General features: G+C 38.5%; 1 protein-coding gene across 3 annotated transcripts in view; it reads left to right on the top strand.

Moving 5' to 3' along the window:
• The window catches only part of SMARCC1 (SWI/SNF related BAF chromatin remodeling complex subunit C1), a gene marked incomplete at its 5' end in the record, with an annotated part of 203,228 nt that overhangs the window by 131,669 nt on the left and 51,965 nt on the right, over positions 1-19,594 (top strand). For all 3 annotated transcript variants that reach the window (XM_079933951.1, XM_079933950.1, XM_079933949.1), the window contains 2 exons: positions 1,979-2,237; positions 3,455-3,616. In XM_079933951.1, the coding sequence (XP_079790077.1) occupies positions 1,979-2,237; positions 3,455-3,616 (421 nt within the window). The remainder of the gene's footprint in view (positions 1-1,978; positions 2,238-3,454; positions 3,617-19,594) is intronic.

The raw sequence follows: 19,594 nt of genomic DNA, 5'->3' as shown, positions 1-19,594 counted from the left end.
TAAGCAGTGGTGAAGACCCCAGTGATGACAGGAGGAATGAAAGTGTTTTGTAGTGTAAAATGTCTCCTAATAACTTTTCTCTATATGTCACCCTTCTCCTTCCTGGCCAGTTGGTCACCATGTCGTTTTGAAAACATCTCTTCAGTCTGCCCCTCTTATATAATGCCAGTGCCCAGGCTCAGAACTTGACTGTTGCTCAGCCTTGTGCTCTGGCTTGAATTTTGCATGACAGTTCCTTAGCTTTATTCTGGGAAAAAACCTTCCTGAACTTTTTTTCTCTGGCTGAAGGAAAATGAATAAAGAAAGAAACTTTTAAAAATAAGTTTGTTTGAAAAGGTTATGCTAGAACATGTCAAGAAAATCTCTACCCAGAATCAGAAACTTACGAGTCTCAGTTGTATGTTTCGGGCCCCAGGGACCCTCATGAGCTAGATTGATATTTGTTTTTTGTTACAATCTGCGTCTTTTTTCTAAAGTAATTCCTTTTAGAACTACCCAAAGCCACAGACTGTCCAGAGGATACCCAGAATTAGCCTTGTTTTTCAAGGGATTTAATGAGTAAGGTGATTTGTTGGCTTGGGTTTTTGAGGAGTCCTGTACCACTCCAGTGAGAAAGAAAGCCTGGAGCAGCAGTTGGAGTCCAGATTTAAGAATTCACTGAGGTGGGACTTCCCTGGCAGTCCAGTTGTTAAGACTCCATATTTCCAGTGCAGGGGGTGTGGATTCGATCCCTGTTCAAGGAACCAAGATCCCGCATGCCTCATGGCATGGCCAAAAAATAAAATTAAAGTAAAAAATTAAAAAAGAATTCACTGAGGCAATAAACACGGAGAGAACCATCATCATGGTGAACTCATCTTAACACAGTATTAGCAAATGAGGCTCTACAGTAGGGTTTTTAGCCACGCTACTATTAACATTTTGGACCAGATAGCTTTTTTGTTGTGGGGTCTCTTATGTGCATTGTAGAATTTTTAACAGCATCCACGGCCTCTACCCACTAGGTGCCAGTAGCACCTCTCCAATTGTGTCAACCCAGAATGTCTCCAGCCACTGCCAATTGTCCCTAAGGAGACACAGTTGCCCCTGGTGGAGAGTCATGGCTGTAGATAGAACCATGTGAGAGTAGTAACTTTGGTAGCTACAGTAGCTCCCCAAGAGATTCTTTTACCCAATTCATTCCTTGAATTTCTCAGCACCACCTATTTGTGGCTTCCTTCATACTGTTCTATCTCCCTCCCCCTTGGAGACTGCTTTTCTTGTTTTTGTTGGAGTTTTTCAGCATTTTCTCTGAAAAGTTAAAAATTTTTAAACTAGAAATGTGTGTGCTCTATGAATTTTAGCATCAGTTTTGTAATTTTTAACAAAAAAGTTTGAATGGGATTGCATTGAATCTGTAGTTCAATTTGGAGAGAATTGACATCTTAACAATATTGAGACTTCTAATGAATGAACACAGCATATCTCTTCATTTATTTAGGTCTTTGATTTCTCAGCATGTTTTATTTTTTCCAGCATATTGGTCTTACACATTCTTCATTATATTTTTTCCTAAGTATTTCATTTTTGTGCTATTTTAAATACTTTTTTCCAATTAAAAAATTTTCATTGCTAGTATATATGGAAATATAATTGAGTTTTTCTATTATCCTTTTAACTGATGACCTTGCTAAACTTTTTAGTTTAATACCTTTTTTTGTAGATTCTGTAGGATTTCCTATATAAGCAATCATGTGTGTATTAATAAAAACCAGTTGTTCTTCCTTTGTAATATGCATGCCTTTTATTTATTTTTCTTGACTGATTGAGAATTTAATATAATAATGAAAGCAATCATAGCTACCTATTTTCTTATGAACAGTATAACCATTTTCATTACTGTTTTTAAAGTCTGTCTAAAGAACAGTCACAGGCTTCTGATGTCATTAAATACTTCCTTGTTACCGGATATTAAAGCTCCTGTTTTTTTCCATTATAGGCTCTGGAGATGTATAAGGATGACTGGAACAAAGTGTCGGAACACGTTGGAAGTCGCACACAGGATGAATGCATCCTCCACTTTTTGAGGCTTCCCATTGAGGACCCATACCTTGAGAATTCTGATGCTTCCCTGGGGCCCCTGGCCTACCAGCCTGTCCCCTTCAGTCAGTCAGGAAACCCAGTCATGAGCACTGTTGCTTTTTTGGCATCTGTGGTGGATCCTCGTGTGGCATCTGCTGCAGCCAGAGCAGCTTTGGGTATGAACTTTCTTAAGCCATCTCACCAGAGTAACAATTTCAGATAATGGTTTAATACTTCCTTTCATGCTAATTTTATCTCAGATTTAAGTGTTATCGGCTGTTATATTCATTTCAGTTATGTAAATAACAAAAAAAAATCGGATATTACCCCTTGAAGATACCATGTTGTATTTGAAGTATTATAACATTTTAAACTAAAACACTTAAAATATAATAATTTTCAAACTAAGAGCATTTATTAAGAATTCAGGGGTTCCCTGGTGGCGCAGTGATTGAGAATCTGCCTGCTAATGCAGGGGACACGGATTCGAGCCCTGGTCTGGGAGGATCCCACATGCCACGGAGCAACTAGGCCCGTGAGCCACAACTACTGAGCCTGCGCGTCTGGAGCCTGTGCTCCGCAACAAGAGAGGCCGCGATAGTGAGAGGCCCACGCACTGTGATGAAGAGTGGCCCCCGCTTGCCGCAACTAGAGAAAGCCCTCGCACAGAAACAAAGACCCAACACAGCAAAAATTAATTAATTAATTAATAAACTCCTACCCCGAACATCTTCTAAAAAAAAAAAAAAAGAATTTAGAGGGACAAAACAGGTTTTTAATGGTATGTTTTGTGATTCATTCAGAATTTTATATAATTGGCAAAAAGGAGTCATTTAACATTCTTGGATTACAGTAATTCTTCTTAGAATTTTCTCATACCATAGAACTCTTTCTTGATTTTCTGGTTGTTTTATCCTTATTGTTATCTTGATTAAAATCTAGCCAGCAGAGTTAGATGAAATTTGGGCAGCAATTTTTTATTTTTTTTTAAATATATTTAGTTTTGGCCGCACCTTGTGGCATGCGGGATCTTAGTTCCTCGACCAGGGATCGAACCAAGGCCCCCTGCAGTGGAAGCGTGGAGTCTTAACCACTGGACCACCAGGGAAGTCCCTGGATAGCAGTTTTGATTGTTACTAATAGAAATTTAAAGATCTCCTGTTTATATAGTAAGATGCTGTGACATGTAAGGTAAAACATAGAGTCACAGAATTTCGTTACTGTACATGTTTATCTCCTTTGGCCCTCTTGATTTGCTGGGGTAGATCAGATCGAGTCTCCAGAAAGGTCACTAGGTTACACACGATACACTAATGTGTCATATTATCTAGTTTACATTGAAGCAAATATTTATGCAAAACCAGATCACTGTTCCATTTTTCTTCTTAAACAGAAGAGTTTTCTCGAGTCCGGGAGGAGGTACCACTGGAATTGGTGGAAGCTCACGTCAAAAAAGTACAAGAAGCAGCACGAGCCTCTGGGAAAGTGGATCCCTCCTATGGTTTGGAGAGCAGCTGCATTGCAGGCACAGGGCCAGATGAGCCAGAGAAGCTTGGTGAGTCACTGCTGCCCCCAAGAACAGGGATAATAGGTGTTGTATTTTCCTATCAGCTTGCTAGAATAATTGGGTCTGCTTGCACTTAAGAGTGAGTACAATGATCAAAAGAAACTTGCATCGTAAAAAATTAATGTATTTTTTTTATCTCTTCCTTTTATGATAGAATTTTTTAAATTGTCTGATAACCGTTTTTGTTTTCGTTTTATGTTTGGCTGTGTTGGGTCTTCGTTGCTGCGTGCAGGCTTTCTCTCGTTGTGGCGAGTGGAGGCTACTCTTCATTGTGGCATGCGGGCTTCTCATTGCGGTGGCTTCTCTTGTTGCGGAGCGTGGGCTCTAGGTGCGCAGGCTTCAGTAGTTGCAGCACGCGGGCCCTAGAGCGTGCGGGCTTCAGTAGTTGTGTGTGGGCTCAGTAGTTGTGCCTTGCGGGCTCTAGAATGCAGGCTCAGTAGTTGTGGTGCACGGGCTTAGTTGCTCCACGACATGTGACCTTTTCCCGAACCAGGGATCGAACCCACGTTCCCTGCATTGGCAGACGGATTCTTAACCACTGTGCCACCAGGGAAGTCCCCTCATAACTGTTAATAATATCACAGTTGTGAGGTATCTGATGCCTGTTTTTAGATCTAGGTTTTGAGCGTATAGACATAAGAATTCAGAAAGAGGACTTTTGTGGTTATTTTAATTTATATGTTGCTGAGTAGATTTAAGTTTATTGTTGTTTTGGGTGATTTTTAAATTGAAATAAAATTCATATAAAATGCTTCATTTTAATCACTTAAATGTATATAATCCAGTGGCTTCTAGTAAATTCACAGTATTGTTCATTCATTACCACTATCTAATTCCAGAACATTTTTGTCACCCCAAAAGAAAAACCCCATACCAATTAAGCAGTCACTTCCCATTTTTTCTCTCCTTAGCTCTGTTGACCATTACTCCGCTTTCTGTCTCTATGGATTTGCCTATTCTGGATATTTCCTATAAATGAAAATCATACTATGTGTGGCCTTTTGTGTCTGACTTCTTTCAGGTAGCATAGTGTTTTCAAAGTTCATCCATGGTATAGTGTAATTCAGTACTATGCTGAATAATATACTTGGGTGGATATACCACATTTTACTAATCTATTAATCAGTTTATGGATATTTGTATTGTTTCCACTTTTTCATACTTTTGAATAATGCTGTTATGAACATTCATGTACAGGTTACTTGGTGATTTTCTGCTTCTTGGGTATGTAGCAGTGGAACTACTGGATCATGTGGTAATTCTTTATTTAACTTTTTGAGGAACTATCCAGCTGTTTTCACAGTGGTTTTACCATTTTGTTTCCACTAGGAATGTATGAAGGTTCCGATTTCTCCACATCCTTGCCAACACTTGTTTTCCCCTTCCCTTTTTAAAAAAAATACCCAGCCTGTGTGTGTGTGAAGTGGTATCTTATTGTGATTTTTTATTTGCATTCAGTTTGGGGAGTATTGCTATCTCAACAGTGTTAAGTCTTTCAAGCAATGAACATCAGATGTCATTCCATTTATTTTAGGCCTTTAATTTCTTTAAGCAATGTTTTGAAGTTTTTAGTCTTGTATTTCCTTTGTTAAATCTTTTCCTTTGTATTTTATTCTTTTGAATGTTGTAAATGAAATTGTTTTTCTGATCTTAAGGAGAAAGCTTTTAGCATTTTATCGTTAGTATGATGTTATATGTTCGATTTTCATAGACGCCTTTTATCAACTTTCGAAAGTTCCCTTCTGTTTCTATTTTGTTGAGTGTGTTTTTTTGGGTTTTTTTTTTGCAGTACGCGGGCCTCTCACTGTTGTGGCCTCTCCCGTTGCGGAGCACAGGCTCCGGACGTGCAGGCTCAGCGGCCATGGCTCACGGGCCTAGCCGCTCCGTGGCATGTGGGCTCTTCCCGGACCAGGGCACGAACCCGTGTCCCCTGCATCGGCAGGTGGACTCTCAACCACTGCGCTACCAGGGAAGCCCCTGTTGAGTGTTTTTATCATGAAAGGATGTTGGATTTCATCAGCTGCTGGGTTTTTTTTTGTTTGTTTTGTTTTGTTTGTTTTGTTTTTGCTGCACGCACGGTATGCGGAATCTTAGTTCCCTGACCAGGGATGGAACCCGTGCCCCTTGCAGTGGAAGCGCAGAGTCTTAACCAGTGAACCACCAGGGAAGTTCTCATCAGCAGCTTTTAATGTATCAATTGAGATGATTGTGTGGTATTTTTACTTTATTCCATAAGTAAATATTTATGTGTTTCATATTAATTGAGTCTCACCTGTTAAACCACCTTTGCATTTCTGCGATAAATCCCACTTGATCAATGTGACTAATCCATTTAATATTCTATTAGATTAGGTTTGCTAGTATTATATTAAAGATTTTTGCATCTATAGTCATAAGGGATATTGGTTAGTACTTTTTATTTCTTGTGATATCTTTGTCTGGTTTTGGTATCAGGGTAATACTAACTTCTAAGAATGCTTTAGAAATTGTTCTAACTTTTGGAAGAGTTAAAGAAGTATTGGTGTTTGTTCTTTAAATGTTTGATAGAACTTGTATGTGAATCCTTCAAGTCCTGTGCTCTTTTTTAATGTTTTTTTTAATTGAAGTATAGTTGATTTACAATGTTGTGTTATTTTCTGCTGTACAGCAAAGTGATTCCATTATACATATATTATTTTTTTAATATTATTTTCCATTATGGTGTATCACAGGATATTGAACGTAGTTCTCTGTGCCATACAGTAGGACCCTGTTGTTTATCCATTCTGTATATAATAACTTACACCTGCTAACCCCAACCTCCCACTCCATCCCTCCCCCAATTCCCTCTCCCTTGGCAACCACAGGTGTGTTCCCTGTGTCCATGAATCTGTTGGTTTCATAGATAAAGTTCATTTGTTCATATTTTAGATTCCACATTATAAGTGATATCATATGGTATTTGTCTTTTTCTGACTTACTTCACTTAGTGTGATAATCTCTAGGTCCATCCATGTTGTTGCAAACGGCATTACTTCTTTTTTTTTTTACAGCTGAGTAGTATTTCATTGTATATATGTATCACATCTTCTTTATCCACTCAGCTGTCAGTGGACATTTAAGTTGTTTTCATGTCTTGGCTATTGTAAATAGTGATGCAATGAACGTTGGGGTGCACGTGCCTTTTCGAATTACGGTTTTCTCTGGATATATGCCCAGGAGTGAGATTGCTGGATCATATGGTAATTCTGTTTTTAGTTTTCTGAGGAACCGCCATACTGTTTAGTGGCTGTATTTAAAATGTTTTTTGACTACTGATAGAAAATCTGTTTACTTGCTATAGAAAGTCTATTTTTCTTTTTTTTTTTTTTTTTGCGGTACGTGGGCCTATCACTGCTGTGGCCTCTCCCGTTGCGGACCACAGGCTCAGCGGCCATGGCTCACGGGCCTAGCCACTCCGTGGCACGTGGGATCCTCCCAGACCGGGGCACGAACCCGTGTCCCCTGCATCGGCAGGCGGACTCTCAACCACTGCGCCACCAGGGAAGCCCTATTCTTTTTCTTCTTGAAACAGTTTTGGTAGTTTGTGTTTTTCTAGGAATTTGTAGATTATCAAATTTGTTCACCGCACACACAAGAATAAATCATAAAACCCTAAGTAGAAACAACTCAGGTATCCATCAACTGTATGGATAAGCAAAATGTGGTATACAATGGAATATTATTTGACCATAAAATGGAATGAAGTGTTAACATATGCCACATCTTGGAGCAGCCTTGTAAACATTATGATAGGTGAAAGAAGCCAGTAAAAAGGACAATATAGTATGTAATTCCAATTATATCAAATGTCCTGAATAGGTAAATCTATAGAGACAGAAAGTATATTAATGATTGCTTAGGGTTGGGAGGAACAGGGGTAAAGGGGGATGATAGCTAAAGGGTATAGGTTTCCCTCTGAGGTGATGAAAATGTTCTGAAATTTACTGTGGTGATTGTTGTACATATCTGGAAAGATACTAAAATTCATTGAATTGTACTCATTTTGATGGGTTGATCATATGGTGAATTATATCTTGGTAAAGCTGTTTTTTTAAAAGTTCATAATGTTCTTTTATATTCCTTTAAAAAAATTATTTATTTTTGGTTGTGTTGGGTTTTCGTTGCAGCACGTGGGCTTTCTCTAGTTGTGGTGAGCGGGGGCTACTTTTCGTTGCAGTGCACGGGCTTCTCATTGCGGTGGCTTCTCTTGCTACAGAGCACGGGCTCTAGGCATGCAGGCTTCAGTAGTTGTGGTGTGCGGGCTCAGTAGTTGTGGCTCGCAGGCTCTAGAGCACAGGGTCAGTAGTTGTGGCGCACAGGCTTAGTTGCTCTGCGGCATGTGGGATCTTCCTGAACCAGGGCTCGAACCAGTGTCCCCTGCATTGGCGGGTGGATTCTTAATCACTGCGCTACCAGGGAAGGCCCTATATTCCTTTTTATTTCTGTGAGGTTGGTAGTGTTTCCATTTTCATTCCTGATAATAGTAATTTGGTCCAGTTTTTTTTTCCTTCATCAGTCTAGAAAAAGGCTTGTCAATTTAATCTTTTCAGAGAACCCACTTTTGATTTCAGTGGTTCTCTGTATTGTTTTTCTATTCTCTTAATTTATCATCACTCTGATCTTTATTATTTCCTTCCTTCTCTTGCTTTTGGTTAAGTTTGCTCTTCTTTTAATAGTGCCTTAAGTTGGAAATTGGGATATTGATTTGAGATCTTTCGTCCTTATTAATGTAGATAACGTAGACTTTCATAGCTATATAAATATCCCTCTTTTTGCTGCATTCCGTAAGTCTTCATATGTTTTGTTTTTGTTTTCGTTCTTCTCAAAATATTTTGCAGTTTCCCTGGTGATTTCTTCTTTGACCCATTGGTTGTTTAAGAGTATGTTTTTTAAACCACTCAGTGGTCTTAAGCTATTCTAACACAAACTCTTAAAATGGAGAGGTTGATAGAAAATAGTTTCTTAAAAAAATAAAACAGCATGTTGTTTACTTGTACCAATTTGTGAATTTTTAAGATTTCCTTCTGTTATTAATTTCTAGTTTTATTCCATTTTATTCACAGAAGATAATTTGTGTGATTTCTATTTTTTAAATTTTATTAAGACTTGTTTTGTTGCTTAACATATTGTCTGTCCTGGTGAAAATATTCATGTTGTATTTTGCTATCATTGAATGGTGTCTTCTGTGTATGTTTGGTGTGGCTGGTCTGTAGTGTTGTTCAAGTTGTCTGCTTCTTTATCTTTTTTCCTAGTTGTTCCATCTTTTTTGAAATGTCTTGGAATCTCCAACTATTGTGGGTGGACTGTGTTCCTTTTTTCAATTCTGTCTGGTTTTGCTTCATATATTTTGAGACTGTGTTGTTCGTTGCATGTATGTTTATAATTGTTATATCTTTTTAATGGGTTGACCCTTTCATCATTATATAATACCTTTTTCTCTTGTAACATTTTTTGTTTAAAAGTTTGTTTTATCTGATGTCAACATACCACTCCAGCTGTCTTTTGGTTGCTGTGTTTTCATGGAAAAGCTCTGAGTTCATTACCTCTGAGTTTTCTCATCTGTAATAAGAGATGGTTAGATACTCTCTATAATGTGTCATTTAGCTATGCCAGTCTGTGATATTGGACAAATGATATTTTTGCTAATAAGGACTTCTATCTGTTTTTGTTTAATTGATCTTGAAGAGGAGTAGAATTTTAATAAAGTAGCTTCATAAACAGTACTTGACTTCTCAAACGGGAAGTGTTCGTATATAAGAGGGTAATTTTCACACTAAAATACAGTAAAAATACTGTTTTATATATAATTATCAGTAGTGTATTTCCAACGTTTCTTACGTTGTTCATTAATTTTTTTCATTCATCATGAAACAATTTCTGAAGAATAATTCAAGCTAAAGATTTATTGCTGTCATCTTGCCTAATAGTTACGACTTTGTATCAGTTGTATGAAATTTATACAACCTATGCTTCAGCTGCAGTGATTTTGTCTTTTTCATTTATTCTTATAGGATAAAGATAATATGAAGTAAAAATTTAAATTGTCAGCCAGTATGCCACAGATGATACCATCTGAACTCCTGGTGCTCTATTCTAGGTGGTTTGAGTAGGTACCAGTAAGGTCTCTTCTAGCCTAAAATGTTATAGTTTCCATGAGTTTGCATAGGGCCTACCCCTGTTGTTTTCTCTACTTTCTTGAAAGTGTCAATCTAGCAGTTTCATTTTGCAGATAATGGAAACAGATTTTCAGATTAATCAAAGTTCTCACTCTAGTCTTCAGAACAAATTATTGACCTAACTGTTCTTGATATTGGTTACTAATCCAGAGTACCAAGGCTTTGAGTTAAAAAGTAATTTACAGTATCCACAGTATTTCTTAGTTTGAAAACTCACTTATTTTCCTTTCTTTAGATGGAGACTGAAATTAGCAAACCAAGCCACATTTCTGTTGCTCTTTGTTGATTCTGCACCATGAGGCAGTGCCCAGCTCACGCCAGGAAAACCTGGGTCTATTGAATGCCTGGGAAAGGTCTTACTTTCCTCAACTTTTTTTGTGTGTTTTTGGTTCATTTGTAGGGTCTTTTGGTTCCCTGTGGTCATGGAATTGAAAAGGGTTGGCAAAGCCTTCTTATTTCATTCAAAGAAGTTTCTGTACTCTGCAAAATCCGGGACATGGTTTTACATGTAAATCTGTTTTAAAAATTTTGGTAGATGATACCATAAAGGATTAGTGGTTAAGAAACAGGTTGAGAAGTTGGCCATTTCTAGTTTAGTGGGATTTAAAAGAGGACCAAAAAAAAAAAAAAAATCTAGCAACCTTAGTCCTGTGGGGCTAGATTTTCCTGATTCATTAGTGAATGTATGATTTGTAAAGCTTGGATCAGACTGCTGCAGGAAGCACTGGAGACTACAAAGGGTGATTCTTTGAATGGCATGAACAGTAAACTTCATTCGTAGGACCTGGAGGTGGCCTATCAGGTAAACCTTTCTGAAGTGCAGTGTATACTCACTAGTTGCAGCAATAGAATTTGGGTCCTTTTACCATTTAATAAGGGTTAAGGAAAATACCAGGCTAATATGAATATTTCTAAATGAGTTGTAGACAGAATTCTATAACTAATGCTGGCCTGTTACAGTTAAAGTGATTTATATTGGGCTGTGACTAATAGAATAAATTAGGAAACAACAAATGGTGCTCCCTGTAGAACTGGCTCAGCAAAGTTGTAGTGGGGAGTCAATAGTATATCTCCTATCTTTCTGAACCACATTACAAGTTCAGAGTTCAAAGAAAGGAAGTATCAAATTTACATTTAAACTTACACTTTATATAACAAAATAGTGCCTTATTACATAGCACACAGATTTGAGATAGAATGATGTAGGTTTCCTTATCAAGGTAATATTCTGCCTGGGTGGTAGATTAATCATACTTTTTATTGTGATACTTAATTTACGGTTACACTAGTAACTTTTATGTATTAATGATGGTAAAATGATATGGGAAAAAATAAATAAGTTTCCTTACGAAATACAAGACTGGATTTCTCTCATTAGCCTATCTAACTTTTTATGGTGGATTTGGGGGGAAGTATTTGGTGAAATAAAAGTTAGTTAAGATAGGTGAACACTAGGTCTGAAACACCTTATTTTTCATTTATTAGGAGACTTCTCATGGGAATTATTTAGGGAAGTAAGTGTTACCAAAAGGAGTTTCTTTTTTTTTTAATGAATTGTTTTCTAATGCTGGTGCTGCTTTTTTTTTTTTTTTTTAAATCTTTGGCCGCATTGGGTCTTCATTGCTGCGCATGGGCTTTCTCTAGTTGCGGCAAGCAGGGGCTACTCTTCGTTGCGGTGTGCGGGCTTCTCATTGCAGTGGCTTCTCTTGTTGTGGAGCATGGGCTCTAGGTGCGCGGGCTTCAGTAGTTGCAACATGTGGGCTCAGTAGTTGTGGCTCACAGGCTCTAGAGTGCAGGCTCCATAGTTAATGGTGCTCAGCTTAGTTGCTCCACGGCATGTGGGATCTTCCCGGACAAGGGCTCGAACCCATGTCCCCTGCATTGGCAGGCAGATTCTTAACCACTGCACCACCAGGGAAGTCCCAGGAGTTTCTTTAGTTTAAGCGTCTTTTAACACTGTAATCATTGATTAGTATCTACTGATTTCTCTAAGTTTGTATTGTTTTTTGTTTGACCAGAGACCATTCTAGGAATCGAAAAAATAATACTGCTATTTGAGACCTTTTTTGTTTAACCTAAAAATATTATGAGATTTTATTTGCTTTCAGTTATAGGGGAAGGTGAGAGAAGTTAAGACCAAAGAAATGAAGAGAAGTTTTAAACATTGCTTAGAAGTCATCGGAAACCAACATTTCTTTCTCAATCCCCATGTTTGTCACACATTATATAGGAGTTTTCTGTTTCGTCATTTAAGGTTCTTTTCAGGACAACCCTTTGGAGAAAGTGGCATTGTTATTAAGTAGAAGCAAGGAAACTAAGGTGTTGGCAGGTTACATTGGCATGCTTGTTAAGAATGGGGTAAAATTTGAACCTAAATGTCTCTGACCCCAAAGCTCAACCTCTCTTCCCTGTAGCATGCTGACAGAAGTAAAATATGTAGGAATGTTTGTGTATTTTTCATTCATTGAACAAGGATCATTAAAGGTCTAATAGCTCCATTGTATGTATTACGTTATATACTATGACAAATGCAATAGGAAAAGACCCGGCCCTCCTGAAAACCTAGGCTCTGCGTAAAGAGACAGGCAAGAGTGACTGTGGCTGTTTCATCTATACAAGATTAAGTGCTGAGAAACTCACAGCAAAATTCAGTGTATGAGCCCATACCACATAACCATTCTTAGACAGGATATCAGTTGTTTTTTGTTTTTTGTGTTTTTTTTGCGGTACGCGGGCCTCTCACTGTTGTGGCCTCTCCCATTGCGGAGCACAGGCTCCGGACGCACAGGCTCAGCGGCCATGGCTCATGGGCCCAGCCTCTCCACGGCATGTCGGCATGTGGGATCTTCCCGGACCGGGGCACAAACCCATGGGATATCAGTTTTAAGCTAAACTTTTTTTCCCCTTTTAACTGAGAGATAAATAAGACTGTAAATATATTGTGTTATCATGGCGTCTCACTGTGTTCTAGGTGCTAGGGTACTGGTAAACAAAGCCAACCAAAATACCTGCCCTTGTGGACTTTATATTTTATAGGTGGAAGATGGACAGGCGTCTGATATGTAAAACTTAGAATGTATAAATTAAATGTAAATATGTAGAAAGAGTGTGTTGGCTGGTAAGTGGCATGGTGAAAATAGAGCAGGGACCTGTCAATAAGAGTGAAGTGTGGGGAATTGCAGTTTTAAATGGTCAGGGAATGCATGTCTCACCAAGAAAGTGGCATTTGAGCAAAGATGTAAGTGGAAGGCAAGGAAGGGGGAACTGTGTAGACATCTAAGGTCAGAGGGTTCCAAGCATTGGGAGCAGCCAGTATACAGGCCGCTGGACAGGAGCTGCCTGGCATAGTTGAGGAATAGCAAGGAGAATCATGGGCAGGTAGCTGAATTGCAGAGTAGAGGAGGTCAAGGGAGATTATGAGGGGCCTTGTGGGCCATTGTAACATTTTAATGTTTACTCTGAGGTGGAGCCAAATGAGGGGTTTGAGCAGAAGAGTGTCAGGTCTGACCTATGTTTTTAAGTTTCATTCTACTAGGTTGAGAATAGACCCCATCTAGGAATTGTTAAATTTGATTTATTTTTCAAATAACGTACGTAATATATTTGAATATTAAAGATTTTTTAAAATTTTATCACTAAGCCTTTTATTAAAGAGCTTCATTAATTTTTTTTTTTAATTTGACCTGGAGACTAAACAAAATAGCCTTTCTGATAACCTGTTCACTTGTAGCCAAACATACTGAAATGTTGATAGGATAGCACAGTGAAATCTTGTATGCCTACCAGTTAGGTTCAATTTTGCCATTTTTACCTATCTAGAAATCTAATAAATAATTTTTATTTTATTATGATTTTGGTGAATTATTTCAAAGTAAGTTGTAGACATCATGATTCTTTGTACCCCCTAAATAATTCAGCATGTGTCTCCTAAGAATAAGAACATTTTCCTAAATAAAAATCATAACAGAATGACTCTCAGCCCCTTTTAGGTCATCAGCCCTTCCCCCAGAGAGTTGGAATGTATATGTATATTTAAGAACCTGTCAAGAGTCTGTCAGATACTTATTATTGTACCCTCCATTTGTATTTCCTAGCCTCAAGTATTGGTTTTATTTTATTTATTTATTTTTGCTACTGAGTAGATTTACTGTCTGTATCTTAATTCTGGTTTAGAGGAATTTGAAAGATTAAGTTCATTGATGCTTTTTCCTTATAATTGACTATGCTTTTAGGGAAATTGAATCACAAATAGAACGTTCAGAGAAGATTCTTCTATATCAGTGAGTGGATTAACACCTTATCGAATACAGGACTCCAAGGAGTGTATCTTGAATAATTTGTCACAGCTCTGTGTAGAAGAACCCAACTCATTACTCCTAGTTTTCAAGAAGGTTAAGAACTAGTCTGGAGTCCATCAGGAGATTAAGAAGAGCATCCTGATAATAATAATGTTGAAAAGGTCACTTTCTAGGAACATAAAGCCCAGAAGTGACTGTTACAATTCTTGCCTCAGATACTATTCACAGCATATAAATAGCCTCATTCTTCTCACCCTGAGGATTCCCGTGACATCTTTAAAATCTGGCAGTTCTAAAACACCAGTGTGTGAAAACATGCTAGGCTAGTGAACCTCAGGAAAAAGTGGATCAGTATTTGATCTTTGACTACGTCATGTGGAGTGGGCTTCTCTCTTCTCTTTGTCACTGTTTTATTTGAAGGGCTCTTTCAGATCTATTTCAAGAAGCATTGAAATAGAAATTCAGACTTCTGAGCAGCTCACAATAGGACATTTAACCTCTAAGGACTAGCTAGGATTGAAGTGACTTGCCTAATGAATCATATTTATTAGATGGTAGGATAAGAATTTTTAGGAAGAAATTGGCTTCCCTTATGTAATACAATTGTCTACCTTTGGTGACTTTTTTTTTTTTTTTTTTTGGTCAAATCAGGTATAACTATATCAGTTATTTGATGTAGCTCTCTTGCTGTGGGGCAGTTATGTAAGACACACGAAATACCCTCTAATAATTGAGGCTATTTTTTGTGATGAGTTACATATACATGGAAAAATAATTCAGTGTTGGAGGATTGGAGATAGAATGAAGTATATAGTATTAATTGTTCAAGGAGGACTGTAGATAGGAAGTGCTGTAAGAATGAACACAATGGGACTTGTAATTTTAGGCTAAAGAAGACTTCACAAAGAAAGTAGGATTTGAGCTGAATGTTAAAAAAAGAGGTTTAGAATGTCACTGATTGGAACAAGTACAGTATCCAATTCTGTAGAACGATGTGAACAAAGGCACAGAGATGGAAGTGGAAGGTTGTTCAAATGGCAGGAAGTTAACTAGGTTGGCCACAATACATAGTTCAAATAAGGATGTAGAAAGAGAGCAGCTTACAGAGGTAGGTTGGAGCTAGGTTATAGAGAGTTTGATACAAGGCTCACGAGCCTCGTTAGACTGTATATTGCCAGCTTTATGGAACGTTTGAACTTTAATACAGTGAATGACATGATTAGTCTCCCAGAAGTGTTGAATGAGTTCCTATCATTCCCTCCTTCCCTAGGAAGACAAAAATTATTGGACTCACATTTCTAAAATGTTTTGGTCTCAGGACTTCTTTGACTTTTTAAAAATATTAAGGAACCCAAAATGCTTCTTCAGTTTATTTGGATTATATCTGTTGACATTTACTATATTAAAAATTGATAGTGGGCGGGCTTCCCAGGTGGCACACTGGTTAAGAATCTGCCTGCCAGTGCAGGGCACATGGGTTCCATCCCTGGCCCGGGAAGATCCCACATGCCGCGAAGGAGCCAAGCCTGTGTGCCACAACTACTGAGGCTGCGCTCTAGAGCCTGTGAGCCACAGCTACTGAAGCCCACGCGCCTAGAACCCATGCTCTGCAACAGGAGAAGCCACCGCAGTGAGAAGCATGCGCACTGCAACGAAGAGTAGCCCCCGCTCACTGCAACTAGGGAAAGCCTGTGTGCACAGCAATGAAGACCTAACACAGCCAAATATAAAAAAACCAAACAAATAAATAAATAATTTAAAAAAAAGTTAAAAAATTGGTACTGGGAAACTTTTAAAAAATAATACATAGGTGCACGTTTCTATAGCTGACTTCATCATGCAGCCTCTGGAAAGCCATACGCCACACTTGTGCGAGATGAGAGTGAAAAGGCAAGTATCTTTGTGTTGCTATGAAAATAGTTTTGACCTTGGGAACCCTCAGGGTACCTAGACCACACTTTGTGAATCACTGAATTAAATAATCACCCTGTCCTTGAAGAATATTTATGGTGGGGGAGGGGATATCATTATAAAAAAGAAATACAGCTATAGGTAGAGGCATATGTGGAGGAAACACGATTATTTATGCTTGGGTCAGTTAGGGAAGGCTGCACCAAGGACATGACCTTTTAAACAATAATGAAAAAGGAAGAAGGAATGAACATAGGTGGCATATTTTGAAAATAGTACAAAGAAGTCTGTGGGGAGCAGGTACTGTGGCCAAGGGCAGCTTTGTAGGTTTGCAGCTGATTTTGAAGGGCTTTTACCTTGTAGACTTTGAGAAGATTCCAGAGAGTAGAAGTAACGTGGTTCTGTCTGTTTTAGGAAGTAACTGCTGGCAGTTTACAGATGATGTGTAGGAAATGGAGAGTATTCTCACCAAATAATCATAATTCTTTCTAAAAAGCATCATTACTTATTCATAACATACTTTATTAAAGGCAGGTATTTTGCAAGCATTTAATTCTCTCCTCAAAGCTAACTTTTCCAGTTCCCTCAACTCTTTAGGGAGTGGTTTCTCTCTCTCGCTCCTCATTTTGGTTTTGGTAACCATATTATTACTAGACTGAAAAGCACACTGCATTGCAGAAGCTAGGAGAAAGGGGTGGTGACTAGAAACCAACCAGTCTGGTGGATGAGACCATTTTCTATTTGTAGTCTCTGAAGACATTGTTATCATGGATGCTAGATAATTTGCTTCTCACCCTTGGTTGAGGTTCATTCAAAAGTTTAGGAGGTATAGTAGTTATCTATTGCTGCATAACAAATTACCACAAAATTAGTGGCTTAAAACAAGATATATTTATTATCTCATAGTTTCTGTGAGTCAGAAGTCTATGCACAGCCTAACTTGTCCTCTGCTTAGGATCTCAAAAGGCTACAATCAAGGTGGCTGGACTACATTCTCATCTGTTGAAGAATCCACCTCCAAGGTCACTCCTGTTCTCAGAATTCATTTACTTCCAGTTGTAGAACGGAAAGCCTCAATTTCTTGCTGGCTGTCAGCTGGAAGCTTCCCTCAGCTCCTAGGGCCACCCAGGGTTCTTTGCCATTTAGGCTCCCCCAGCATGGCAGCTTACTTCATCAAGCCAGCAAGGAGAGTCTCCAGAGCAAGTAACAGCACAGGGTCTTATATAAACTAACATCCTGTCACCTTTGCTGTATTCTGTTGTGGCTAGAAACAAATCACAGATGCTACTCACACTCAAGAGAAGGGGTTCATACAAGGACATGAAAACCTTGAGGCAGGGATCGTATGAGGCCACCTTCGTGTCTCACCACCAGTGTCCCTCAATTTCCAACATTAAAGTTGAGACCTTGAGAGTCCGACAGTATCTCCAGAGTATCTTTGTTCATAAGCAGGACTATCATATTAGCATGAATTTTCTATCACAGAGGTTAGCAAACTTTTTCTATAAAGGGCCAAATGGTAAAAACTTTAGGCTTTTGCAGACCACACGGCCTCTGTCACAGCTACTCAGTTCTGCCTTTGTGGTGCAAAAGCATCCATAGACAATACTTAAATAAATGAGCTCGGCTGTGTTGTGATAAAATTTTATTTACAAAAGCAGCCATCGTTTGCTGACCCCTTGTCGATCAGATTGGTCAGGTATCGCTGACCCATTAGTAACATTTTAAGAGAATGGGACATGGGCAGGTCATTTTATAAAACTAACTGGTCCTTTACAGAAAAGATCACATAGGGAGGGTAAGTCAGATAACAAACCGGATTGGGAAGGATCTTTGACAGTCCAGGGAAGAATGAGAGCCCTTTGTTTTCCCTGAAGCAGTGCCAAAGGCCATGAAAAGGGCTCATGTTAATAGAGAGATAGGGCCTGGGTCCAGCCAACTGAACTTTCTGATAATATTAATAATTGTCATTGAGCACTCACTATGAGCCAGACAGTTATTGCATTTTACATGAAATAATTAATTTAATCCTTAGCACTACCCTTGTGAAGGAAATAATAATTATTCTCCTTTTGTACATAAGCAAACGGAAGCCGCTGTCAACTAAGGAGCTTGCCCAGGGTCACTTGAGCTGGTAAATTGTGGGGACAGGATTCGTACTTAGTCTGTATCCCGAACTCATCCTATTTTTCTAGAGCAGGGGTTAGCAAATTTTGGTTCTTGGGCCAAATCCAAGTTGCCGACTATTTTTATTTAGCCCACAATATATGAGAATGGATTTTACATTTTTAAATGTTTGGATAAAACCAAAAGAATAGTATTTTGTGAAATGCAAAAATATATAACATTTAGATTTCAGTGTCCATGAAGTTTTTTTTTTTTTCATGAAGTTTTATTGGAACTCAGCCACACCCATTCATTTCCAAGCGGCTTTTGTGCCTGATTTTGTGCTACTATGGCAGAGTTGAGTAGATGCAACTAGGACTGTGGGGCCTGCAAAGCTGAAAAGAGTTACTATCTCACCCTTTACAGAAAATGTTTACCAACCCGTTCTACAGCCTAAAGAGCTAATTGTAAACTGTGATGTTGGTATTTTCCCCTGGCTGACAAGGCATTAATTACCTGGTGAGAGGATTTTTTTTTGTTTTGCTTTCTCTTTCTTTTTGTCTTTGGCATGTGGCTCACTAGTTTATGTTATGTGTTTCTTATTTAAGTTGTGAATTTCATTTATTGGCACCAACAAGGTGACATTAAGGGAGGGGACTTCCCTGGTGGCACAGTGGTTAAGACTCCACGCTCCCATTGCAGGGGTCCCGGGTTCAATCCATGGTCAGGGAACTAGATGCCGTATGCCACAGTTAAGGAGCCCACCTGCCGCAACTAAGACCCGGTGCAACCATATAAATAATAAATAAATATTAAAAAAATATGACATTAAGGGATATGTGAGCAGCTGCAACCTCTTCAGGGTTTACAGTTCTAATCAGAATTCACACCAAAGACAAGCACGCGTGCGCACGCCCTCTCTCCTTCCCTCCCTCTCTTTCTCTCTCTGTCTCTCCCCAAGAATATGTCTGATAGCAGCTTTAAAAAAATGTTGATAGAAGACACTTTACATACTCTTCCATGTAGCATCTTGAGAAATACACAACTCATAATTAAACTGTTAATAGACATCTCCTTAAAAGTCTGAGATTTTCCCCCTTACAGAGGGTCTGTCTCTAACTGCACCATCATTATATGAATAGATATTAATATTATGTAACTCTTCATCTTGGAATCATAGCTAATTAAAGAGTTGATATCAAATTTGGCTTGCCTTACAGTAGAGAGTGTTATCTTTTTAGAATGCAGAGCTGTAGATTGTGGTTAGTTATTTCAAATGTAGATTATTTTTATTAAAAAAAATACTGCATTTCTCCCACATAATACTTATTCAGTGTGTAATTGTTGACTCAGCAAAGGTGGCCTAATGCACATTCAATTAAGAGTAACTTGTGAGGGGAGATCAGCTCAGTGCTTTGTGACCACTTAGAGGGGTGGGATAGGGAGGGTGGGAG

Source organism: Stenella coeruleoalba, assembly GCF_951394435.1.
Source record: "Stenella coeruleoalba genome assembly, chromosome: 10".
NCBI lineage: Eukaryota > Metazoa > Chordata > Mammalia > Artiodactyla > Delphinidae > Stenella > Stenella coeruleoalba.
Note: the sequence above shows the minus strand (reverse complement) of the source record. Positions and strands in the feature narration are given on the sequence as shown.